The sequence below is a fragment of the Tursiops truncatus genome, chromosome 2 (assembly GCF_011762595.2).
Source record: "Tursiops truncatus isolate mTurTru1 chromosome 2, mTurTru1.mat.Y, whole genome shotgun sequence".
In the NCBI taxonomy this organism is placed as follows: Eukaryota; Metazoa; Chordata; class Mammalia; order Artiodactyla; family Delphinidae; genus Tursiops; species Tursiops truncatus.
In genome coordinates, this window is record NC_047035.1 from 13,861,972 (window position 1) to 13,888,524 (window position 26,553).

At 40.1% G+C, this 26,553-nt stretch overlaps 1 protein-coding gene across 2 annotated transcripts in view; it reads left to right on the plus strand.

The window, feature by feature from the left end:
- Window positions 1-2,042: 2,042 nt before the first annotated feature.
- The window catches only part of NRDE2 (NRDE-2, necessary for RNA interference, domain containing), a 45,833-nt gene continuing 21,322 nt past the window's right edge, over window positions 2,043-26,553 (plus strand). For both annotated transcript variants that reach the window (XM_004313134.4, XM_019919136.3), the window contains exons 1-4: window positions 2,043-2,168; window positions 16,500-16,608; window positions 17,615-17,848; window positions 20,943-21,092. In XM_004313134.4, coding sequence (XP_004313182.3) covers window positions 2,105-2,168; window positions 16,500-16,608; window positions 17,615-17,848; window positions 20,943-21,092 — 557 coding nt within the window. In that variant the 5' untranslated portion in view covers window positions 2,043-2,104. The remainder of the gene's footprint in view (window positions 2,169-16,499; window positions 16,609-17,614; window positions 17,849-20,942; window positions 21,093-26,553) is intronic.

A 26,553-nucleotide genomic window follows, 5' to 3' on the forward strand; every position in this document is an offset into this window, starting at 1 on the left:
TTTGAACTTGAGAAGACCTTGAATTCTTTTGTATTTCTAAAATATTTAAAATGATAAATTGATTGAAGTTTGGATATCTCACAAGGCTTTGAGTCAGACTTGCAGTCACAACTCACATAAAAGCTAACTTGTATTAAGTGCTTTCCACGAGCCAGGCACAAGCCTAAGCACTTTACCTCTATGCTAATTTAACCTTCAAAACATTTTGCAGAAGAAACTGTCCACACAAAAAACTTAATCAATTGTCAATCTAAGAAAGAAATGGAAAGTTTTGTTTGGGCCAAACTGAGGATTATAATACAGGAGACAATCTCCCAGACAGCTCTGAGAACTGTTCTGAAGAGATACAGTATGAGGCCAGAATGTATGTGATTTTGGTGAAGGGTTACATGCAAACTCTCATCTTGATAGAAGGTTACTGCCATTTAGGAGGAAAAGATATCTTAGTTAATGGTTTTAGTGCTTTTCTAATTATTGGAAGGTGCAAGAAACTGGGTTCATAAAATTTTCACCTGAAAATATCTCACTATCTGAGGGCCAGTTCTATCAGTTCTCCCAGAGCACAAAAGTGCCTCATCCTGATGCTTGCCCTGAATTCCTTTCAGGGATTCCTTTCAGTGACTGCAGTGGCTAGTGACTTGATTCTTGTAGAACTGGATGGTGGGTGACATTCTTTATTTTACAATCCCCTCCCTTTTGGTCTTAATTTTGACCAAGGTTTGGGAGGCATTTCGTGACCACTTTGTCCCAAGGTGCTGGAAATGCTCATTCCCAGGTCAAGCAAAGATGTCATTGATAGGCCCCTCAAGGTACTGTTACTGGAGTAGGCCCCTTTAACAGTAACCAAAAGCCTCTGGACTGCCTGTCTTACTAGTCTTCTATGGTCCAGGAAATGGTTCCCTCTTGTTGCTTTTTCCCGTATCTAGAGTTACACTATTACAATCATTGATCTTATAGAACTATGTATTTGATCAATCACTTCAAGGCATCTATTCATCATTAATTTTATCTGAGACTCAGTCACACATTTGGTAATGCAGGAAACAATAATCTTATAGAATAGACAGAAAACAAGTAGTATAGCTGGTAACATTAAGTTCATAAATATGTATTTATGCCAAGAACTTCCATAAGGTGTGGCCCAGTACTCTCCGCAGGTCGTCTGACCAGTCTGTTCTGCACCAATCACTATCTTTAAGGGAAATGACATATTGGTATTGTACATAAAGTTCACCAAAGATGCCTACACATACAGGGTGAGTGGTGGGTCATAGATGACCCCTTACAGGATTGAGAAAGGAATGTTATCTTCTGAGGAATTACCCAGCTGGCACCAGAAAAAGAAAAATTGATCTTTACGGCTGAGCAGGTATTTCTGCCATTGCGGAGGTCTGGTTAATGCATAATGCAGATGCAGGATGCACACTAGATGGGAGGGAGGAGGTACAAATGGGCAGAGAAAAATTTTGTTTAAATTTTTATCTTGCCTTAAAATACAAATTTTTATTTCATCAAAACTGAAGCTTGGGGCTTCCCTGGTGGCGCAGTGGTTGCGAGTCCGCCTGCCGATGCAGGGGACACGGGTTCGTGCGCCGGTGCGGGAAGATCCCACATGCCGCGGAGCGGCTGGGCCCGTGAGCCATGGCCGCTGAGCCTGCGCGTCCGGAGCTTGTGCTCCGCAACGGGAGAGGCCACAACAGTGAGAAGCCCGCGCAAAAAAAAAAACCCCAAAACCCAAAAAAAACCCTGAAGCTTAGGGAATTTGATTTGACTCAGGAAGCCATGGTGTGAACTCTGGGGTGTAATCAGAATTCCAACTTCCTTGAACTTTGTGCTCTGAACAGTTGCACCTCCAGTCTCAGCATTTTCTGGTTCTCACAGAAGCCTGACGGTACTAATTACTGGGAAGTGGTCCCTTCCGCCCCTCCCCCATCACGCCCCTTCCCCTTTCATTCCGCCCCGCCCCCGCGGTTTGGGTACAAGCCAAAGGACCGACGGGAAAACTACACTTCCCAGAGTGCACACCGACCGCAAGGGCCTTACTACCGGCCTCGGCTTCCCGCCGCCATTTTTGTGGAGTGAAAAGGCGGTGTGGCCTGTGAACATGGCGCTGTTCCCCGCCTTTGCGGGTGTTAGTGAGGAGCCCGAGAGCGGGAGCCCCAGGAAAGGTAAGCACACAAAAGGGATGAAGAAGGTACTTGGTGGGCTTAGGGCGGAGTTTCTCGGGCCCAGGTCTCGCCCTTGCCTTGGATTTGTTTATTCATTTGTATCCCAGAGTTCTCCGCGGTGTTGCAAAGCCTTGTGGGAGGAGCAGCGGCGCTCGTCCGGGTTTCTGGGCTAGAGTTGTAGAGTCCAAAAGGAGAAAGACAGACCGGGAGAGGCTTCGGAGCTGGGACTTACATGTAATCATATTGTTGAGCCCCGTTTTCTCCCCCCAGCCTCAGTTACTTCACCTGTAAGATGGAAACAATGGTACTCCACATCTCGGGGAGACTCCTGATGCAAATGTTGGGTGTTCTTATTACAGCTTTTTTTCCTTCTCTGTTCTCCTTATTTCTGAATTGTTTATTGGACTCATATCTTTTGGCAGACCAAGAGCTAGAGAATTAGGATCCAAAGGCTAATCAAACACAGTTTCTCTCCAGATGGGCACAGCTGCTGGGAATAAGAACTAACATTTATTTATTGAGGGTCGACTGTAGGTCTGGTAATGGCATTACATATTTTATTTAGGCCTTAAGCGTTCCCAGATCTGCATTGTTAAAAGCTGTGGCACATAGTGAATTGTAATTTAAAGTGATTAATCCTAAATCATGCCCTTATGTGGCAGAGTCCAGCTGTGTCTGACACCTTTATCGTATCCAGTCGTAATTCCTACATTTCTTTTTTTGGTATGCTTCTCATAATTGTGAGTAATTTTTTATATAACTAGTGTAATTTTGGTCATCCTTTACTAGACCGTAACATCCACGTAGTCAGAAACAGTGTTTGTCTATTCATTGCAGCATCGTTAACCCCTAGCACAGGCCCAAAGTGTAGTAGGTGTTCGATAAATATTAGCTGAATGTACAGACCAATAGTAAGTACTTAACAAAAAAGTAACAGTACTTACAAGGTGGGATGTTATAGATGACACAGGTGAACCAGCGGAATAATGACTTCTGTGGGGAAGTTCAAAGAAAGCATTATATAGGAGCTAACTTTGGAGATGGGTCTTCAAGAGGGTAGATTTGGACAAAGAGATAGTGGAAGGGCATTCCAGGGCCTTCAAAGGCACGCACGAAGGAAAACATGAGACCTCTGCAAAAAACTGCAGGTAGTTCAATTTGTCTGGAAATGTAGAGGTGTAAGGAGGCACCTTGGGAAATATGGTTGGAACTGGTGATGAGGGATGGTACTGACTTGAATAACAGGCCAAGGATTAATCCTTTTATTTTGGGAGGGTGAAGTGGCAGGTTTACAGGGGAGTGTTGCTCTTGTCATTTATCTTAACCAGTGTTTATTGGACATCTTCTGGGTACCCGCATCGGGGTAATGATTGCAAAAGAGCTTTTTATTCTTTTAAAATTTATTTATTTTCGTTTTTTTTTTTTAATTTTTATTTTATATTGCAGTGTAGTTGATTTAAAATGTGTTAATTCCAGGTGTACAACAAGATGATTAGTTATACATATATCTATTCTTTTTCAGATTCTTTTCCCGTATAGGTTATGACACAGTATTGAGTAGAGTTCCCTGTGCTATACAGTAGGTCCTTGTTGATTATCCATTTTATATATAGTAATGTATATATGTTAATCCCAACCTCCTAATTTATTCCTCACCCCCCACCTTTCTGCTTTGGTAACCATAAGTTTGTTTTCTAAGTCTATGAGTCTGTTTCTGGTTTGTAAATAAGTTCATCTGTATCATTTTTTAGATTCCACATATAAGTGATAGCATATGGTGTTTGTCTTTCTCTTTCTCTGACTTCACTTACTACGATAATCTCTAGGTCCATCCATGTTGTTGCAAATGGCATTATTTCACTCTTTTTTATGGCTGAGTAATATTCCATTGTATATATGCACCACATCTTCTTTATCCATTCATCTGTTGATGGACACTTAGGTTGCTTCCATGTCTTGGTTATTGTAAATAGTGCTGCAGTGAACACTGGGGTGCATGTATCTTTTCGAAATATGGTTTTCTCAGGGTATATGCCCAGTAGTGGAATTGCTGGGTCATATGGTAGTTCTATTTTTAGTTTTTTAAGGAACCTCCATACTGTTCTCCATAGTGGCTGTATCAATTTACATTCCCACCAGCAGTGTAGGAGGGTTCCCTTTTCTCCACACCCTCTCCAGCACTTATTGTTTATAGACTTTTTTTTTTTTGCGGTACGCGGGCCTCTCACTGTTGTGGCCTCTCCCGTTGCGGAGCACAGGCTCCGGACGCGCAGGCTCAGTGGCCATGGCTCATGGGCCTAGCCGCTCCGCGGCATGTGGGATCTTTCCGGACCGGGGCACGAACCCGTGTCCCCTGCATCGACAGGCGGACTCTCAACCACTGCGCCACCAGGCAAGCCCTGTTTATAGACTTTTTGATGATGACCATTCTGACTGGTGTGAGTTGATACCTCACTGTAGTTTTGATTTGCAATTCTCTAATAATTAGCGATGCTGAGCATCTTTTCATGTGCTTTTTGATCATCTGTATGTCTTCTTCGGAGAAATGTCTATTTAGATTTTGTGCCCATTTTTTCTTTTTTTTTGATTGGGTTGTTTACTTTTTTGATATTGAGCTGTATCAATATGAGCTATATGTATGAGCTGTTTGTATATTTTGGAGATGAATCCCTTGTCGGTCACATTGTTTGCAAATGTTTTCTCCTATTCTGTGGGTTGTCTTTTCGTTTTGTTTATGGTTCCCTTTGCTGTGCAAAAGCTTTTAAGTTTAATGAGATCCCATTTGTTTATTTTTGTTTTTATTTTCATTACTCTAAGAGGTGGATCCAAAAAGATATTGCTGCAGTGTATATCAAAGAGTGTTCTGCCTGTGTTTTCCTCTAAGAGTTTTACAGCATCCGGTCTTACGTTTTAGGTCTTTAATCCACTTTGGGTTTATTTTTGTGTATGGTGTTAGAGAATGTTAAGAGCTTTTTATAAAATACTGTATTTTAAAAAATTTAAACACAACATTATTAGCCATAATGAAAGTAACTATAATTCTTTAATATCATCTAATTGTCAGTTAATGTTCAAATTTCCAGAGTTGTTTCAAAAATGGCCTTTTACAGTTGGTTTCTTCAAATCAGTATCCAAAGAAATCCAACACTGTATTTTGGATATGTCTCTTAGGTCTTTTTAAAAAATATAAAACAATTTCTCCCTCCCTTCTATTTTCCCTTGTGATTTGTTGAGGAAACTGCATCATTTGTCCTATAGACATTTCCCACCAAATCCTTGTGGTGTCATTTAACATGCTTCTCTACCCTAGCATTTCCTGTAAACTGGTAGTTAGATGTAGAGAGTTAATTAGATTCAGGTACAATTTTTTTAGTTGAAAATACCTCATTGGGTGTGCTCTACACTTGCTGTTGAGCCAAATCAGGAAGATGAGCTGTCCAGTTTTCTCCCTTTTAGTGGTAAGATTGATCAGTGGATTCCTGGATGGCCTGATTCATCCATTATGAAGCTGCCCATCAGTCTTTCACCTAATGATTTTTGCAGCCATTTATGATTATTGCTTAGATCCACCATTTCATTGGGGTTACAAAATGGGTATTTTCCGTTTTTAGCATTCCTCCTATATTTATTAGTATCAGTTATCCTATAAAGAACTTTTTCTCAAAACTGTTGGGATACCCCGAAATACAGTTCAGGCAGGAAGGACAGGATGAATACTTGGTTTGTTCCTTTTGTTAGTTTACAGAATAACAAGTTTGGGTCTTGGCAACTTTTAGAGGTGACAAGTGAGGTGTTTCTCCCCCCACCCCCTTTAATTATGAACTCATGAATTTTTAACATACTTATATTTCAGTCCATTGCGAATACTATTTTCTAATGCTCAAATTGTCCCATTTTTGGCTGATGGGGCCTTGATCAAGTTGGGCCTGTGTCTTTTTAGCATAAACCCGTTGTCTTTAATCACTTCCTTGTTTTCTGCCCTAAAACCTGCTCAGAGCTCATCGCTTACATGTTTTATTATGGCCTGGAATTGACCATTTCTCAAAGGAACCCTGGTTTCTTTTAGTGGAAAATGGTATGGGTATGTTAAAACCACAAATTGGATATTGGGAGTACTCATGGCACTGGGTTGTCATTACTTCTAAACATTTTCAATGGCCAGAACCAGAAAGAGAAAAATACATCATGACTTCATACTGATATTTCTAATCCAAGTTTAAGATTATGAGATTTTTAATTGATTTCTTTGATTTACTATTTATATTCATTTCCTCTTATGCTGAAAATATTAGTTCTTAGTGTCATTAGTCCAATTATATATAGGTCCAAAATAACAATAGTAGTATGACTAATACTAAATAGTTCACTATTTCTTTATGGTTCTATTTGTCCTTACGCTGTATCCCACAACCCATGTGCTGTCAAATTACTGTGTTTTAAATTCATTTGAAATAATTCTCTGTGTGATTTCATTACCAGTTTGATATACAATTAGGTATATTTGTTTTTAACTTTGGGGGATTGTGTTTTTCTTCTTTTTGATTTGGTCCCATTTTGTAATGTTGTGAAACATTTACATGGTTCTAAAGTTGAAAATACGTGTAACCCAGTTATTTTCGGAGAATAAACCTCCATCTCAATTCTCCAACTTTCCCCTACAGTTTAGAATTTTTAGTAATCAATGATATCCTTCCATTTCTTTCCTCCTTAACATGAGCAACTACATTTCCGTTCTGTTTCTTTTTTTAAATATTTTGTTTTTTTATTAAAGTATAGTTAATTTACAGTGTTTCAGATATGCAGCAAATTGATTCAGTTATACATACATATATATATATATACTTTTTCCGATTCTTTTCCATTATAGGTTATTACATGATATTGAATATAGTGCCCTGTGCTATACAATAGGTCCTCATCGTTTCTCTGTTTTATATATAGTAATGTATATCTGTTAATTCCAAGTCCCAAATTTATCTCTCCTCCCCCCTCCACTTCGGTTTCTTTTTTTTTTCTTTTTTTTGCGGTACGCGGGCCTCTCACTGTTGTGGCCTCTCCCGTTGCGGAGCACAGGCTCTGGACGCACAGGCTCAGCGGCCATGGCTCACGGGCCCAGCCGCTCCGCGGCATGTGGGATCCTCCCAGACAGGGGCACGAACCCGTGTCCCCTGCATCGGCAGGCGGACTCTCAACCACTGCGCCACCAGGGAAGCCCACACTTCTGTTTCTTAAATGCATATTTTTCTGCATTTTACCTAAAATCCCAGACATCACTCTACAGTGGAGTATAGAAGTCTTCCTCACTTCTTTTGACTGGTCCACAGAGCTCCATAGTGTGGATGTCACATACTTTATTCTGTCAGTCCCTATTAAGGACATTTTGACTGTTTCTGGTCTTTTGCTGTTAAAAATAGAAGCACTGTACTTTTGGCCTTACACTATAAAATGTGATAAAAATGTAAGATGGTGTTAGTACTGGTGTGTGCAGAGTTTCAATTAAAAACAAAAACAGAAACAAAAAACTCCTGGACAGGAAAGACGAGCAATACCAAAGCAAGTGAGAGAGGCTCTGTTCGCCGCTCTCTCGGTACTGTTAAGAGTTAGGCCAGGATTTAAGCAGGCATCACGCTCAGTAAGTGTTTTGGGGAGGCTAAATTCAGTAACATTCATTCTGTCAACAAACAGGTATCCAGCGCCTCCCTTGTGTTAGGAGCAGCAGAAAGACCTCAGTGTGTGATCCCTCCAATTCTCGAGCTTTTCTTTCTACACCATCAGATTTATTAGGCTTGTCTACTCTAAAACATTGTTGCTTGGGGGTTGAATATTCAGACAGAGTTGGGCTGGAAGATATGAGGCATATGAAGCAGGTTATTATTTATATTGGGGGAAGAAACTGCACACATTGTCTTTTTACCTGAAACCTGCTCTTCTTCCTGTGTCCACATGTCAGAAAATGGCACCGCCATTCTCCCAGGCCAAAACTTAGACACATACCTCAACTTCCTGTTCCCCCCATTCAGTTCTTCATCCAGTCCTTCCAAATAACTCTTAAATTCGTTAGTTTCCCTCTATTCTCACTGCCACTGCATAATTTTCACCACAGTCATCCCCTGGATTATTACAACGGCCTTCTAAATAGTCACTCCCTGAACCACTCTCCACACCACAGCCAGAATTTTAAAACTACTTATTTAAAAACACTGTGTGTCTCTGAGATAAATCGTACCAGTGTTTTCTTAGGTCAGTCTCCCAAGACAATAGAAATAAAAACAAAACTAAACAAACGGGACCTAATCAAACTTACAAGCTTTTGAACAGCAAAGGAAACCATAAACAAAATGAAAAGACAACCCACAGAATGGGAGAAAATATTTGCAAATGATGCGACCAACAAGGGCTTAATTTCCAAAATACACCAACAGCTCATACAACTCAACAGCAAAAAACCAAACAACCCAATTGAAAACTGGGCAGAAGACCTAAATAGACATTTCTCCAAAGAAGACATACAGATGGCTGATAGACACATGGAAAGATGCTCAACATTGCTAATCATTAGAGAAATGCAAATCAGAGCTACAATGAGGTACCACCTCACACTGGTCAGAATGGCCATCATTAAAAACTGTACAAATAACAAATGCTGGAGAGGGTGTGGAGAAAAGGGAACCCTCTTATACTGTTGGTGGGAATGTAAGTTGGTGAGAAGGTAAGTTGGTGTAGCCACTGTGGAAAACAGTATGGAGGTTCCTCAGAAAACTAAAAATAGAACTATCATATGACCCAGCAATGTCACTCCTGGGCATATATCTGGACAAAACTATAATTCAAAAAGATACATGCAACCCTGTGTTCATCGCAGCACTATTCACAGTAGCCAAGACATGGAAACAACCTAAATGTCCATCAACAGATGAATGGATAAAGAAGATGTGGCACATATATACAATGGAATATTACTCAGCCATAAAAAAGAATGAAATAATACCATTTGCAACAACATGGATGTACCTAGAGATCATTGTACTAAATGAAGTAAGTCAGAAAAAGGAAGAGAAATACCATATGCTATCACTTATATGTAGAATCTAAAATATGGCACAGATGAACCGACCTACAAAACAGAAAGACAGTCATAGAGAACAGACTTGTGGTTGCCAGGGGAGGGGGGTGGGGGAGGGACTGGGAGTTTGGGGTTAGTAGATACAAACTATTGTATATAAAATGGATAAACAACAAGGTCCTACTGTATAGCCCAGGGAACTATATTCAATATCCTGGGAAAAACCATAATGGAAAAGAATATGAAAAAGAATGTATGTGTATAACTGAGTCACTTTGCTGTACAGCAGAGATGGGCACAACATTGTAAATCAACTATACTTCAATAAAAAATAAATTAAAAAAGACCACTATGTGCCATTCACTGGTCTAAATGCTTTACAAATACATATTAAGTCACTGAATCCTCATAACAACCCTGTGAAGTCGGTATTATTGTCAGCATTTTTAGGGAGGAGGAAACAGGCACAGAAGCAGGATTTGAGCTCAAGCAATCTAGCTTCAAAACGTGTATGCTCTTTGCTGCTGATCTTTTGAACCCTAGGCCTGATTTTGTCACCCTTGCCACAAACTCAAGCATTTCCCCATTGCTCCTAGGGTAAACACAAACTCTGATAGGGTTTCTTAGGCCCCTGAACCTCTCTGGCTTCATTTTGCTCCCCCCCGCCCCACCCCCTCACTCCCAGTGGTCCAGCCATAGCAGCTCCCTCCTGTTGCCCAGAGAGTCATGCTTTCTCACTCTCAGGCCTTTGTATAAGCCATTTCCCCTGCCTAGATGCTTCCTAGGAGCATATTTGCCTACCTTTTTTCTCTTCCTTTAGGTCTTATTGAGCTGTTCTCCCAGGCAGCTTTCTCTGATCCATACCTAGTATGGACTACGGAACCCAGCTGTGTGCTCTCATTATACCCTGTAACTTTTCTTTATCTTGGCCTTGTCTAATTGCATGTAAATGACTGCCAGTGTGTCCGCTCCCTGAGGGCTGTCCTGGGTTTGTCCATGCCTGGCTCTCAGGGAAAAGGTGCTGGATGAAAGGAGAAAACTTGGAGAGATTAGGCTTTTTGTTCCGAGTTGCACAACTAATGAACTTTAAAGCCAGTGTTTGAACGCAGGTCCTTCTGACACCGGAAATTGTATTATAAACCACACTGTGATATTGTACTTTGGGGTTTGGTTGTTTAAACATTACCCTTGGAATCCCTGGGTCTCTTCAAATTGTAGCTTAACTCTGTGGAAAGGCTGACTTTGCTTAGATTCTCTGTACTCACTGTCTTAAATGCAGTTTAGTCATGTTTGCCAGTGCTGTTTGTACAAATGCTTGTGCTCTCAGATTCTGTCAGGAATCAAGTGTTTCCATCAAAACAAAGAGCTTGGCTCATTCTTTTTAAAGGAATAACCCCCTTCCCTAATATGTATGCTGTAGAGCCCTAGAAATGTCTTTTGAATTATCACTGAAGGGATGGTGCTTGCCTCTGAGTTTACGTAAACTCATAATCAGTGCTATTTTGTTATACAGGTTTCCCCCACTATCTGAAGGTAGAGCAGCGTTCTGATGAAACCTGTCCTAAGCTGAAATGATGTACAGTGAAGAAACAGTTACTTCAGGACACATCTTGCTAACGGATGCACAGAGTAAATCAGGATAAAGCACAGATACTCACAGACATAGTTCAAAGCTATGGCGGCTTGATGCTGAGCTCCCTCCTGGGGAGGGAGCTTCGTGAGGCCACTGTTGCTGCTTGGGGTGCTCACTGCCTCTCTGAAGGCTCGCTGCAACACAAACACTGAAGGCTACTTTTGCTTTTCGCCTTTTTTTTTTTTTTTTTTTTTTGGTAAAAGCGAAAATCCTCTTCGGATTTTGGCTAGTGAAAATAGGTACTAGTTGAAGGTCTTTCATAAGAGGAAAGTGCCATACAGTGAACTTTGGAAAAGCAGGGGAAAGCCTAATACAATGGGGAATGGGTGTAGAACAAGGGTATTTTATCCACCTGTGGTTCAAAATTTGTTTTTATTTTTTTAACTTTTTAATTTTTAAAAAAAATTATTTATTTTTGGCTGTGTTGGGTCTTCGTTGCTGTGCGCGGGCTTTCTCTAGTTGTGGTGAGTGGGGGCTACTCTTCGTTGCGGTGCACGGGCTTCTCATTGCAGTGGCTTCTCTTGTTGCGGAGCATGAGCTCTAGGTGCACAGGCTTCAGTAGTTGTGGCACGCGGGCTCAGTAGTTGTGGCTCATGAGCTCTAGAGTGCAGGTTCAGCAGCTGTGGCGCAGACTTTGTTGCTCCGCGGCATGTGGGATCTTCCTGGACCAGGGATCAAACCCGTGTTCCCTGCATTGGCAGGTGGATTCTTAACCACTCTGCCACCAGGGAAGTCCCCAAAATTTGTTTGTTTGTTTTTTTTTTTGCGGTACGCGGGCCTCTCACTGCTGTGGCCTCTCCCGTTGCAGAGCACAGGCTCCGGACGTGCAGGCTCAGCGGCCATGTCTCACGGGCCCAGCCGCTCCGCGGCATGCAGGATCCTCCCAGACCAGGGCATGAACCCATGTCCCCTGCATTGGCAGGTGGACTCCCAACCACTGCACCACCAGGGAAGCCCCCCAAAATTTGTTTTTAAAATTTAAATCTATTCATGACAATTCCTTCTTCTCTCCATCTATAGTGGAATTGAATTAAAGCATTTTCACTAGTTATGGAGAAATAGAATTATATAATAAACTTATATAATCGCAAAAAGCATTTCAGCTTGAAGTATTCAGTGATGATACATTATATTTTTTTCTGTAAAATTACACATGATGTGGTTTTTGTAGATACCTGCCTGGTTTTGTTAGGCAGTAGTTCTAAAGTGGTTTTTCTGCCTGATACTTCCGCTCTTCTTCCCTTCTTAGATGTGTGTATGTGTATAGCAGGGTGCTAATTTCCAGGTAAGTTTCAACCTGTGATTTACTTACTAACCTGCCGGGACAAAAGATTTGTTAGCTAGTCATCTTCTCTATCTTAAACCCTAGACATGTGGTATCCTGCTAGTCTTCTCTGTAACGTGTTACGTCCTGCTTGGTATTAGCACAGTTATCTAAATACATAATTGGTATTTGTAAATTATTTGAAGATGTAAGTAAATATAGAAAAGGACTTTGCAGTCTGATTAATAAAGCATCTTTTGATCTCAGATAACTTTCCAGGATTCTGTGTAATTAAAATTTAAGAATGCAAATGTATTACATGAACAGTTAATATTATGATTAAGTATAAGCACCGCGTGAGCAGGGACTTGTTCACCACTGTGCCTCCAAAGCCTGGAACTGTGCCTGGACACATAGTAGATATTCCATTCTTTAATGATTAAATCTGAATTTACAATGAAGACTGGAAGAATTATAAAGTAGTACTTTATACCTAGATAATGGCACGCTTTTTTTTTTTTTTTTTTTTTTTTTTTGCGGTATGCAGGCCTCTCACTGTTGTGGCCTCTCCCGTTGTGGAGCACAGGCTCCGGATGCTTAGGCCCAGCAGCCATGGCTCACGGGCCCAGCCGCTCTGCGGCATGTGGGATCTTCCCGGACCAGGGCTCGAACCCGTGTCCCCTGCATCGGCAGGCAGACTCTCAACCACTGTGCCACCAGGGAAGCCCCAATGGCATGCTTTTAACAATCAGATTTTTTCAGTTCTGTAAATTAGGTGCTGGGGGTACAGGGATGCAGAGATATGATTCAGATCCTCATTCACTTTACTTATTCAACAAATATTTATTGACTCCAGTTACTTTGTACCAAGGCACTGTGCTAGGAGTTGGGAATACAGGAGTGAATTGTCATGGCTCCTGCCCTCATGTTTCTTTTGGTTTGGGAAGAAGGGAGTGGGAGTGGAGGCAAGCTGGAAACTTGGATGCACGAGTTGTAAACCAGTTGATATATTTGGCTGGAAGAATATTTTTGTCGTTTTCTTTTTTTCTGTTGTCACTCTCGATAGTGTCATAGTAATCATTACTCATCTGGTCCCTGTAAGGATTTGAGTTGTTGGCCTTTGGCTTAGAATATGATGGGAAGACTTGACATGCAGATAATGAGATTACAATGTGAAAATTGCTGTCGTAGTCCCCTGTACCGATTGCGGGGAGACTTAGGAAAAGCAACTCCTTAGCTGAGGCGGTGAAGAGTTAGCACCATGGCATGGTTAGAGAGGGCTGGATGGAGGATCCCAGATCCAGGTTCAGATGTGTGTGTGACTTAACTTCTTTGAGCCTCTGGCTATTGATCTGTAAATGAGGGAAGGGTATCCAGGCTGTGCTCCAGTGAGCCTTTGTGGACCTGCTCCCTCCCTGTGAGCCCCCAACAAGGGCATCCTGCTTTTTCTGTTTTGCATTTTGAACTTCTCTGAAAGATTGTGCTTGAACAGTGAGTTCCTTGGCTAAGAAAGTTTGAAAATCTGTGGACTAGGTGATCTCCCAAATTTTTCTAGGCCTAACACCCAATGATTATTACTTTAATATTCCACACATGGTTACTGCTAATATGATAGCCTCCCTCCTCCCACCTCCCAAAAAGCAGCAGCAACTTATCAGGTAAAAATACCTTTTGTTCCTATAAAAGGTCATTTGATTGAGATGAAGGTCACTCAGAGGGTCAGTGATGATCTGAGTTCAAAACCCAAGAGTTTTAGTTCTTTATAAACTACTTTTTTTCTCTCCCCACAGTGGTCCCATATGGCAAAGCCTTAAATGCATCCTTTAAAAGCTTTTTTTGTACCTTCTGAAGGACTTTGGAGAGCTACACACTTTGTTGTTTTAACGTATCTATTTCTTTACATTTCCTCCAAGCTCTCCTCACTATCCAGATATTTATGTAAAAATATAATGGACTTCTTTGAGAGCATCTCTCCTTGCATATTGTTTGTTCCATTTTTTCCCACTTTTCCTTTGCTCATGATAGAATCCAATTATTGTGAAAATAATTGTGACCTCAGTGAGCAACAGGAACTATTTTCACATACCTCTTGCCAGGAATTAGGCCCAAGGGAAGGGAACCCCACAGAAGGAGAAAGGAGACAATAGAAGAAAGACTGCATGAAGAATTCTTTTAACTCTTATTAAGTATGACCTTAAAAATTACTTGATCCCTTTGAGCCTTAGTTTCCTCTTCTGTACAATGAAGATTGTAGTACCTCCTATAGAGGGTTGTTGTGAGGATTAAAAGATGTAAATTAAGTGCTTAACCTGTTGCTTGACCTACAGTAAAGCCCTTCATAAGCTAGATTCTCTCTCTTCTTTCCCTTTTTCCTCTGCTTTTCAATGTACCTTTTCTCTTTAGGAACTTTCCTTCCTTCCTTCATCCCCTCTTTTCCACAAATATTTATTAAACTCCTACTGATGTATGCCAGGCATTGCTCTCAGTGCTAGGGATACAGCAGTGAATAAAATAAGGTACTCATGGAGCATACATTCCGATATCCCCTCTTCCCTAAGATGCAGTTACCACCAGGGACTAGAATACAGAATATATAAAGAACTCTTACAACTCAATAATAAAAAGACAACCCAGTTAAAAAATGGGGAAAAGATTTGAATAACTATTTCTATTGAAATATGAAGGACCAACAAACAAACACATGAAAAGATTCTCAACATCGTTAGTCACCTGGGAAATGGAAATCATAACCACAGTGAGAAAATAGCATACCCAGTAGGATGACTGTAATCTAAAAGACAGAGAGTAACAAGCTGGCAGTGATGTGGAGAAATTGGAATCCTCATACCTTGTTAATGGGAGTATAAAATGGTGCAGCAGTTAGGAAAACAATCTGACAGTTCCTCAAAATGCTGAACATGAGTTACCATATGACCCAGCAATTCTGCTCCTAGATATCTGCCCAAGATAACTGAAAACATATGTCCATATATAAAAACTTGTACCTGGATGTTCATAGCAACATTATTTATAATAGCCAAAAGTGGAAGCAACCCAAGTGTCCCTCAACTGTTAAAGGATAAAATGTGGTATAGCCATAAAATGGAATTATTATTCAGCAATAAAAACGAATGGAGTACTGATACATGATACAGCATGGATGAACCTTGAAAACATTATGCCAAGCAAAAGAAGCCAGTTACAAAAGACCATACCTTGTATGATCTTGTTTATAGTAAATGTCCAAAATAGGCAGATCTACGGAGAGAGAAAGTAGATTCGTGGTTGCCTAGGGCTGGTTGTGGGAGTCGGAGGGCCGGAGGTGGGTGATGGGGAGTTGCTGCTAATAGGTGTGGGGTTTCTTTTGGGGATGATGAAAATGTTCTAAAATTATCTTACAGTGGCAGTTGCACAATTCTAAATATACTAAAAACCACTGACTTGTCCACTTTAAATGGGTGAACCTTGTATATAATCTATATCCCAGTACAACTGTTAAAAAATGTAATTAACCCTTCTCTCTTCTAACTTCAACCATTTTGTGGGTCCTTTCTCCTGAGCATGTGATTATGCTGTGGCCTCCCATCCTAAAACAAAGCAGGACAAAATACACACACCACCGTGGGCCCCCTTGCTGCCACCATTCTTTTTCTTTCCTTCACAGCCAAGACTCCTAAAAGTTAGAAAATAAGTAATTTAGAAATAGTTCATCATAGAAGAGTTAGAAATTAATGGATAAGCAGAAAGAAGAAAAATTTTGGACATTTAACCTCACTGTCCAGAGATAATCATTATTAACATCTTATATAATTTTAGCATTAATTTTAAAAGTTGACACCTTCTGTTTTTATTTTCACAGAGTACTGTTATAAGGAAAAGCTTATGTTAAGTTACTATACTAAGAACATTGGAATTTTTTTTTAAAGAAAAATATCTGAATCTTCTGGAATAATGTTAAGCCTGGTGGGTTTCTATGCATGATTTGATTTTTTTTTAACTTTTCAGAATTGTTTAAATCAAATTTGGGGTCATTAAAACCTAATGCTTTGGAAGCGTTCATGCTCATTAGAGTGTGGATGGAATACGTAAAGCCTTGTTGTATTTTAGGCCATGCTTATTACATGGCTTTTGCTTAAGCTACAGCCTGATATCACAAGAGGATTTCAGTTTTAAATATTTTAGAGTGTGTTAAAGCCCCATGCCCTATGAAATAACAATTTCATGGATTCCCTTCAGCTTCTGTGGACTGTTCAAAATGTCTGGCTGACGTTGGCTGTGAATTAAGATGTCAGCTGGTAAGATGGATTTCCTGCTTTAGAAATCCTGTTGAGCTAATTTCATTGATCTTTTCTCCTTTTTGCCCATGTGCAGAATTAGACTGGCTGAGCAACCCAAGCTTTTGTGTTGAAACCATAACATCTCTGAGCCAACAAACTGAAGAGGCCACAGCCTTTGTTTCTGAAGAGTCGCTACTGACCAGGTAGTTTTTTTGATAGGTGGATGTTTAGTCTTTGTCAGTGTACCATCTATAGCTTAGTTTGAATGATGCTCCATAGAAAACCCTGTGATAAAAGAGTTAAGTAAAACTCTTCCTTTTACCTGATGTAATGAGGTAATCTTTGACTATTTTCCCTTATCTCACTCTTAACAGATTATCCTTTTTTTTTCCCTTTCCATTGGAGTGGCAAGTACCTGACACAGTTACTGCCAGTAATTAGGCCACAAGGGAAATGGCATCATTGTGATTCTTAAGTAACTTTATTAACCTCATTAGTAACCTTTAGAATATTGTAATTCAGATATTTCTTTAGTTGCATAAAGATAGAAGTTGCATGCAAAAATAGAACGATAGGATAAAACCTCATGAAAACTTTGGGGAAAGCAAAATGGCACGCATCTGTACCCAGCTTTGAAAGAATTTTGTTATAGATCACTGGATTGAGAAATGAGCTCTCTCACAAATATAGGCCAAACGGTCTCATTAATATGATGTACTCTAAAAGTGTAGGAAGCTTTTAGAAATTGAGAATAGTTAATGCATGAGAGGGAGTAATGAGGAAGATCTTGTTATAACTTTAAAAAACAAGGACCAGAGTTAAACCTTTTTTTTTTTTTTGGCATTAAGGATATGCTGGCATAATATGTAAGACTGAAAATAAACCTTTTATAGCATTAAAAAAACTGTATTTGATAAAATAACTGGTAGATTAATTTAAAAATATATAGCTATGAAAATATAGGTTTACAAGCTTAGAAATCCTAGAAAGATTAGAATTTCTTTGGCTGATGTTATTTTAGGTCCAACTCTTAAATCTTTAAGGTGAGTTGCAATCCAGGAAGGTACTGTATAATGTATGGGCACATAGTAAGTCGGTGTGGGCATTTATAGAATTTCCTTTTGCATATTTGTTTATTTGCATACTTACTTACATATTATTTCCCTAATTCTCTTTTGAAAATAATTCTAATGTTGCTTTTCCCAACAGGAGTCCTCTGAATTCAGAGCCTTCAGATGAAAGTGACACTAACAAAAAGCCCAAACAAACAAGCAGAAAAAAGAAGAAAGAGAAAAAGAAGAAAAGGAAACATCAGCACCACAAGAAAACCAAGAGAAAACGTGGGCAGTCAAGTAGCAGTGGATCTGAGTCATATACTGATTCTGAAAAAGACATATCTTCCAGAAGCATCAGAAGCAGTAAAAAGGAATCAGAGAAACCGAAGTAGGTTTTCTATTCTCAGATACCTATGATTTTTCAAATCTTGATTTTTTTCTCCCTTGATCGTTGCCACAAGTTAGACATCTGAATGACTGTTTAGCCACTCAAAATGGAGTCAATAAATACCTCAGTAAAGTGGGAAAAAACCAAAAAGAGCTCTATCATTAGGTCAACATAAGAAAAGAAAACTTTCATTTAAAAGAAAAATAGGACCATGATTTTATTTGAGAAATATTATTTAGACACAGTAATGATTGTGTCAAATCTGATTCAGACAAAAAGTCTACAGGATTTCTGAAAGGTGGCAGATGTGCCTTACAGTGGGCATGTGAACCAGGTCACTACTTAGCTTTACACGCTTTTGTAACGAGTAAGAAAAATGTCTTCGTTCTCTTTCTTGATATGTCTTCCTTTCAGTAACTCACATCAGAACCCCTGTGTGCATAACACACACACACACACACACACACACACACACGTTAAGGTTAATATAGCACTTAAAAATAATCATTGCTTTTGTCCTTATTTCACATTTGTTTAGAACCACTGTGTTAATGGTATAGAATGGCTCATGACCACAGCATTTCCTTTCCTTGGGGGCCTTTTTTCTCCCCGTGTTTCGCTCTGCTGTCTACGCTGAGCATAGTGTTCCAGGTGTTCTACAGGTTGACCCCAGAGCAGGTGCTTTTCCTCTCTGCTTAATCTAACTTCCTCTTACATAGGGAGGCACTTTTCCCATGCGTGAGACAGGTGGTTATGTGGTGAAACTACTTGAATTATTATTCCTCATTTAACTTTTTTTCTTTTCTTTGTTCATGTGGTCTAGAAGAGAGAAAATTTAAGTCCTGTCCAAGGCATACTTGAAAAAATTTAGTGCTGTTAAGACTTTTGTGACTCTTCAGGGATTATTTGCTCTTGTGGTGTGCTTAGAAGTCCCATTGATGTCCGTGAGAGCTCTGGTCAGAGTGAGTCTGGAATCCGGCCCGTAGTCTCCAGAGAGGCAGACACCGTAGTCTTCCGGGACCCTTTTGTCAGCAGATCAGTGTTGGAGAATGCCACAGTCCTCTGTGGCTCAGAGGACCCAGATTTATTTAGCCTTCTCTGTGTCTCAGGTGCTATCCCTGTAACCCTAGAGGAGGAAGGAATAAAGGAGTCTAGCAGCAAGGTTTCGAACTTGGCTGAATTTCTGTGGGCGGGAACCACCCCACCTTGCTTGCCTTTGAGTCCCCCCAGCGGTTGGCACTGGGCCTGATGTGGAGTAAATGCTGAAGTACGTTTTTGTTACATGAATGAATGGATGAATATACCATTGATATTGTTGCTTTTTTGGTATGTCTTCAAAGCAAAATACATTAATTGCTGTGTGTTCTGAAGACTTATCTTTAACTGTCTTTTTTTTATGGCTGAGGAAAATGAGTTTTAAAGGATTTCCTGAAACTGTACAGGAACGACCATAAGAACTTGAAAGATAGTTATTTTCAGCCTGTGCTTAACCACATCAGAGGTGATCTTTACAGCCTCTTGATAGTTTTATGATCCAGACAGCATTTTTAAGTCTGTTGATATTTTGTAGAATATCCCCATTAAGATCAGAGTGGATTGTTCTTGTCTTTGTCTTTTACTTTCTCACTACTCACTTCTGCAGTCTGTTCCTGGGGCGGTGACCTGGAAGAATCGTTTGTTTCTGTACAGACAGGGAGTAAGATATTACTGAGTTGTGAGAGTCTTTCCGTGATGTCAGGAAAGTGGCCTGGAGGGAGGGGTGGGTTGCATACCATATGGGACTCTATTTCAGGGTGATCAAGGGACAGCTTCCCCAGAGGTCACAGCTTATAACTGACCTTTGTCTCCTAGGATGAGCTCTTCTTCACCTTCAGAGGGAGGCGCATCCTTCCTCTTACACAGCCTAGACCACAGCCTGCTTCCTGACTGCAGTACCCAGTAGGGGAGGAATGAGGGCTTGTTGCTCCCCAGGGGTGGTCGGCAGCCTGGCCCCTCCCGCCCCCTCTCCGCACTGGCTTTCCATTTCTTTCTGGAGTGCACCGATCTCTTTCTCTCCCTTTGCTGCCCCTTTCAGTTTTTGTCATCAGAAAACCCTCCACAGTTGTTCTGGAGGGGAATGTGTTAAAAATCACCATGTATTTTAACCCGAGATGCATCATTCAACAAATATTTATTGAGTAGCTACTTTGTGTCCCTGAAATACCATTCCCTTGTGTTGCCAGCCAAGAATGATTTAGAAGCCTTTAGAATCTTTATTTCTATCTGGGCAGAGCCAAAAAGCAAAGATGGAACAACACTTAATGGCTGTTTCGACTACTTTGGCACCTTCTTGTGTCAGCAGCATTATGAACTGATTTTCTTTAGAGGAAGAAAGATGTTAGATGCCAGAAAAAAACCTCCCTCTTCTTTGACTCCTAGGGAACTGGTTCCCTTTGTATCTGAAAGTCTGCCAAGTCACAAATGGGTTCAAAGGGATAAATAAGGGTCTTGTCTTATAGTGGACTCTCTGCCCTTTAGATAGAGGTCCGGACGTATAGGCAAAACACCCTACACAGAGCCCAGACTATAAAAACGAGACTTAGACCATACATAAGTAGCACGCAAGACTGAAGCATTCAGAACTGTGGCTTTGTTGCCGTTGTTGTTAAGTTTTTAATTGGAATAAATTATCTGAGCACTTTCAAGAAAGTTAGGCAAAGTTAGGGCAGCCTTATCTTTCTCTCTCTCTCTTTTTTTTTTTAGAAAAAACCTTGTTTATAAATATACTTGAAAATCAAGTTATAATCATTTAAATGAATTTTTTTTTAAAAAACACCTGTATCCTTCACTTGTATTTCTGGGATAAGTTGACTTCATTTCTTGGTAGAGGGTCACTTAGTGTTGACAGTTTTTGCTCTGTATTTTAAAACTTTCTCCAGAGTAGGAGTCCTCTTCCCATTTTTATGGCATGTGCACATTTTATGTACTCAGGTGTGCTTGATGCTCTATGGAGTTTGAAGTGTGTAACTTTCACATTTCTGAAACGTGAGATATGTAACTGGGAGATTTCTAAGTGCCTCTTCCCTTTTTTTGTTCACCTTCCTTTGTCCCACAGTCAAGAAAATAATGCCACTGCTGATATTGGACGTCACTTTGTTTGGCTTGAGGACATTCAGGCTCTGACGGGAGAAACCTTCAGAACAGATAAGAAGCCGGATCCTGCAAACTGGGAGTATAAGTCTCTTTACCGAGGAGATGTAGCAAGGTATCCATCGTGGTAGCGCTCCCTGGTTTTCCCTGCTGGGAGGGAACTTCCTTCTCCTCTGTGCTCTCTCAGCACTGTCTGTGTCTCTTTGCCTCCCCCCACCCCCCATCGACTCTGTTGACTTTTATCCACTGTTAAGTTGTGTAAGCATATACAATAGAAGGTGAGTAATCTCACATTCTAAAATAAAATTTTAAACCTTGAGATCAGGACCCAGGTCAGATTAATCTTATTTAGCCATGGTGCTTGGCATAGTGTGTTGGCATAGTAGGTGTTCAATGAATATTTGTAGAATGAATGAACCGAAAAATACCTTGAAATAATTGTGACTATCCGTGAACCATTTGGGCTAATCTATATGCCGTTCTTAAAAGTTACAAAAGCCTTTTATTTGTCCACCCCCTGCAACGCACACGTGCCGTTTTAAAAAAATGACATTAAATGGTAATGACCTTTTCAAACTGCTTCCAGCATGCAGATGTCACCAGATAATCGTAAAAATAGGTGATGGTATTTGCTTCAGTAATGAGTTTAAACTTTTCTCCTCTAATCTGTCAGTCAAAACTATTGGAATCCTCAATAAACTCTTTAGACACTTACTACTTTGTAAGAACAATAATACACAGTCTCTATTCCCAAACAGCTTATAGGTAATGAAAACTGAAGGTAGAGATCATGGAATATACGTCCAAGAGGAGGCCTTGAAGATCATTATCATTCTTCATGGGCTAATTACTTTTTAAAGTAAATTTTAGTTCCCATTACTTTGCTGCACCTCCACATTTTAGTCATGTTGTCACTCATTGTTGACACTGTAACTCACCACATAAGCAACTCCAACTAAAATTTCCTCTATGATGAGTTTATATCAGTTATTTTTTGGTGCATATTTGTATCTCCATACTGTCTACTAAAACCTCATGGCAGGGAGTAAATGACTATCATATTTAAAGTGTATTTGTGTATTTTTAGAATGATTTTAATGCTCCCTAAAGTCCTGTGCGGTTTTTCATGCCGCAGATGTGGGGATACACAGCGAATGCTGGCCTGGCATGAAGTATGTAGCATGATCCTGTGTGTGTTCTCTCACTGATGCTAGTCTGTCTGACCCTCACAGCTGCTCCGTGAGGAGGGGACACTCTGATTTTACCAACGAGGAAAGGAATCTCAGAGATGAAGTACCTTCTCAAGGTCATACAACCAGGAAGCAGGAGAGTTGGGGTTTAAACCTGTATTTCTCTGACTTCAGATGTTCTTCCACTGTCCACAAAAAGAGGAGACAGGTTGGGTGGTAGGGCATTTTCTAGGCTGGGAAACAGAAGACTCTGGTTCTCATTCTGACTTTGCTGTTGACTAGTAATGTAATCCCAGGCAAGTCTCTTAACCTTTCTGAGCCTCCATTTCTTCAGTTGTAAATTGGGAATTGTAATGCCTGCTGTGCCTTACACTCAAATATCAAAAATATTTGCTATGAAATTAGAAATTGGTGTGCAAATAGAAAGAGTTCTTATTTAGTAATAGATTGAAAAAAGGAAAAAATATGAACAGAGAGTGGCTCTTGAGCCTCTGCTAATGAATGGCCCAGAGCTCAGGAAGAGTAATTAAAGACAACTTTGTTAATCTAAACTGCAAAGAGACTACTACAAAGGGCTTAGGGCATTGGTATGATTTCCTAGTAAATTACTAAAACTTAAGTGAGGCAAGTCTTGCCCAGATTAATAGCGGTACAACTGTTAGTGTCCAGGTCTGAGGAGGTGTTGGTCCCATGGCACTCAGAGCTGCTCAGGGGATGGCGGGAATACTGTGTCAGGTACTGAATTTTCACACTTTTTAAGAGGGATATTGACAAACCAAGAGCATTGAGAGGAAGGTGAGCAGACAGACACTTGGCTAAAGGCCATCGTGTTAGGATGAGGTGAGGGCTTGTGGGTATTTGGCCCCTGTCAGGGATATGGTCATCGTTTTGTAGGCTTTGTTGGACTGTGTTTTGGAAGGTGGGTTGGCAATGTCCTGTGTAACTTGGGAAGCAGAACCAGGACCAGTGAGTGGAAGTTTGGCTCAGCATGAAAGTAATCTAAGAGTGTGAGCATCCCAGCAGTGATGTGGTGTGTTTTGGAGCATTGTGGTAAGCAAGGGTCATCTTCTAAAGTGAGTGTATAACAAGTCAGAATTACCTTTGGAAAATTCCATAGGACTAGTATACTATCTGTCAGTGAAGTTCAGCTAGTTTTTTCTCCATTTTTGGAAGAGATTATCGTTTCTTTGGCTATATACCAAAGAAATAATTGGCTTAAGTTTAGGAGCCAAGTTGTATGAAATAATAATAATTTAAACTTATCTAGTCCTTACTGTATGGCTAAGGACTTTACATATATAATTTAATTTTTTTTGTTTAGTTATTTTTGGCTGCGTTGGGTCTTCAGTGCTGCATGTGGGCTTTCTCTAGTTGTGGTGAGCGGGGGCTACTCTTCGTTGCGGTGCACAGGCTTCTCATTGCAGTGGCTTCTCTTGTTGCAGAGCTCGGGCTCTAGGCGTGCGGGCTTCAGCAGCTGTGGTGCGTGGGCTCAGTAGTTGTGGCTCGCAGGCTCTAGAGCACAGGCTCAGTAGTTGTGGCACACAGGCTTAGTTGCTCCGCAGCATGTGGGATCTAATTCCCTGACCAGGGATTGAACCCATGTCCCCTGCATTGGCAGGCAGATTCTTAACCACTGCGCCACCAGGGAAGTCCCAGGACTTTACATATATAAACTTTTTTGATCATCCTAGCAATTCTCTGACATAAGATACTGTTATTATCCCTGTTTTACAGACAGGGAAACTGAGGCACAGTTTGTTTGTTTGTTTGTTTGTTTTTTAAAACTTGATCATGGTCACCCAGCTAGTAAATGGTGGAGTTGGAATTTGGACCTAGGCAGTCAGACACTCAGAAGGCATGTGTGAATTGAATTCGCCAAAGGAAAGGCAAATTCATGTTGTTCAGTCCAGCTTACTCTGGGGCTCAGACCCACTGAGTGGATTCAGGGCAGAACTGGGTGTTTGATTTAAACATATTCTCTTCCCAAACCCTTTCCCTCTTTCTTTTCTTTTCATTTCTTTCACTCTTTCTTTCTTTCTCTCTCTCTCTCTCTTTTTTGGGGAGGTGACTAAGTACCTATATCTGAATTTATTTAAATTAGATACATGTGATATCATTCACTGAACCTCCAAACAAAGTGAGGGTCCCTACCTCTGGAATTATTCAAGTGAAGACTAGCTGATTATTTGATAAGGATTTTATAGGAAAAGTGCCTTTATTTGGGGAACTATTGCATTAATCCTAGGTCCTGTCCAATTATTAAGGTTCTGTGATAAATTGTATAGAACCTAAATATCCAACAGTAGGGAAATGGTTAAATAAATTATGACACACTCTTCCAATGAACCAGTTTGAAGCCAATAAGAATTGTATTTTCTAAAACTAATGGTATGGGGAAATGCTTAAAAGTAGGGAGGAAAGCCTGAAGCTATAATATATCAGCTATTTTTTAAAAGGATGTGTGTATGTATATATATGAATATATGCATATGCACATTATCTGAAAGTTGATACTTAATAATGTAGGCCAGTAGCATTCTTTTTTCTCCTTTATCATTTTCATCAAATTTGTTATAAAAGGAAGCTATTAAAATCAGTTTTACAAAATGCAGTTTTAAAGTCAGAAAACATTTTTTAAGAGATTGAATATCTAAAATATTGTTCATTTTTAGTGAAAATAAAAGAAAATAGTAATTAAGGAAAACAAAACTAGTTTTTAACTTAAAATTTGTTTCTTAGGGGATGAAAGGCTTATATAGAGCTATTTTAGCCATTTTATCTCATCACCCCTTTGCTAAAGTTGTTTGACTCATAAATGGAAAGGAGAGAGATTATCCAGAGGTAATCCAGGAGGAACTGGGAGAGAGGATAAAGAGAAAGGGTTTGAGAGAAAACTTGTGTGTGCGAGAGAAACTATTCCCCTAAAGTGGAATCTACCACAGTGGAGCGGTGAGGGAGGCACAGGCAAGCAGAGAGCTTCTCAGGTCTCTGCTGACAGTGAGGAAGGAAAGGAGCTGGACCAGGAGGAGGTGGAAGAGAAGCTCTCTGGGAGTTGACAGAAGATGGCAGCACCTCTCTCTTGTTTTTTTCTCTCCACAGCATTTTATTGTGAAAAAATTAAAATATACAGCCAAAGTCGAAAGAAGTTTACAGTGAGCACTCATATAACCATGCCCTACGTTCTACCATTAATGTTTCTGTGCTTGCCTTGTCACGTACGTGTCCATTTGGCTGTCTACCCACCCATCTTAATTTTTGGATGCGTTTCAAAGTAAATTGCAGAAATCAGTACACTGCCCCCTAAATACTTCAATGTGCATATCATTGGCTAGAGTTCAAGATTTGCTTATTTTTTTCTTTTGATTTAAAATTTACTTACAGTGTAATAATCCACATCTTTATTTGCTGAGTTTTGATAAATGCATATACCTGTGTAACCCAGACACCTATGAAAATAGAGGACATTACTATGACCCCAAGAAGTTTCCCCAGGCTCCTTTCCACTCAGTCCACACCCCACCTCCCTAGAGAAGATTGCCATTCTAATTTTTTTCCACCATCAATTAGTATGGTCTCTTCTAGAATTTCATATAAATGGAATCATATAGTACGTGCTCCATTGTGTCTGGCTCCTTTCACCCGGCATAATGTTTTTGAGTTTCATCCATGCTGTGGCATTTATCGGTAGTTTGTTCCTCTTTCCTGGTGGGAGTACCATACCACAATTTGTTTATCCATTCTTCTATTGATGGACACCTGGACTTTTTCCAGTGTTTGGCTGTTACGAATAAAGCTGCTGAGAACATTTGTGCACAGCTCTTTGTGTAGACCTGTGGTTTCCTTTTTCTTGGGTAAATACCTAGGAATAGAATTGCTAGGTCATAGGGTAAGGTCTGCGTTTAGTTTTTTTAAGAAACTGCCAGACCTTTTCCCAAAGTGATTGTACCAGTTTATATTCCCACCAACAGCATATGAGAGTCCCGGTTACTCCACAGATCATTTGCTAGCATTTGGTATTGTCAGTCCTTTTAATTTTAGCTGTCTGGTGGGCCTGTGCTGTATCTCACTGTTTTAATTGCTTTTCCTTGATGACTAATGATGTTGACCACTTTTTGTGCTTATTGGTCATTCATATCTTTTGTGACATTTCTGTTCAGATCTTTTGCCCATTTTTTAATTGGGTTGTTTGTATAACATACATACAGAAAAGTGTGCACAGTTTTCCTTAGCTTTTGTGCACATATTCAGTAGTCTTGTGTTTAACTCTGGGGACGCCTACATGATCCATAAAAGCATTTCAGAACCCAGCCTCTTTTCCTGTAGAGGAGAAAATAGCCAAATGTAATTTTATTTGACATACTTTGTTTCAGGATTAAAAAAAGAATC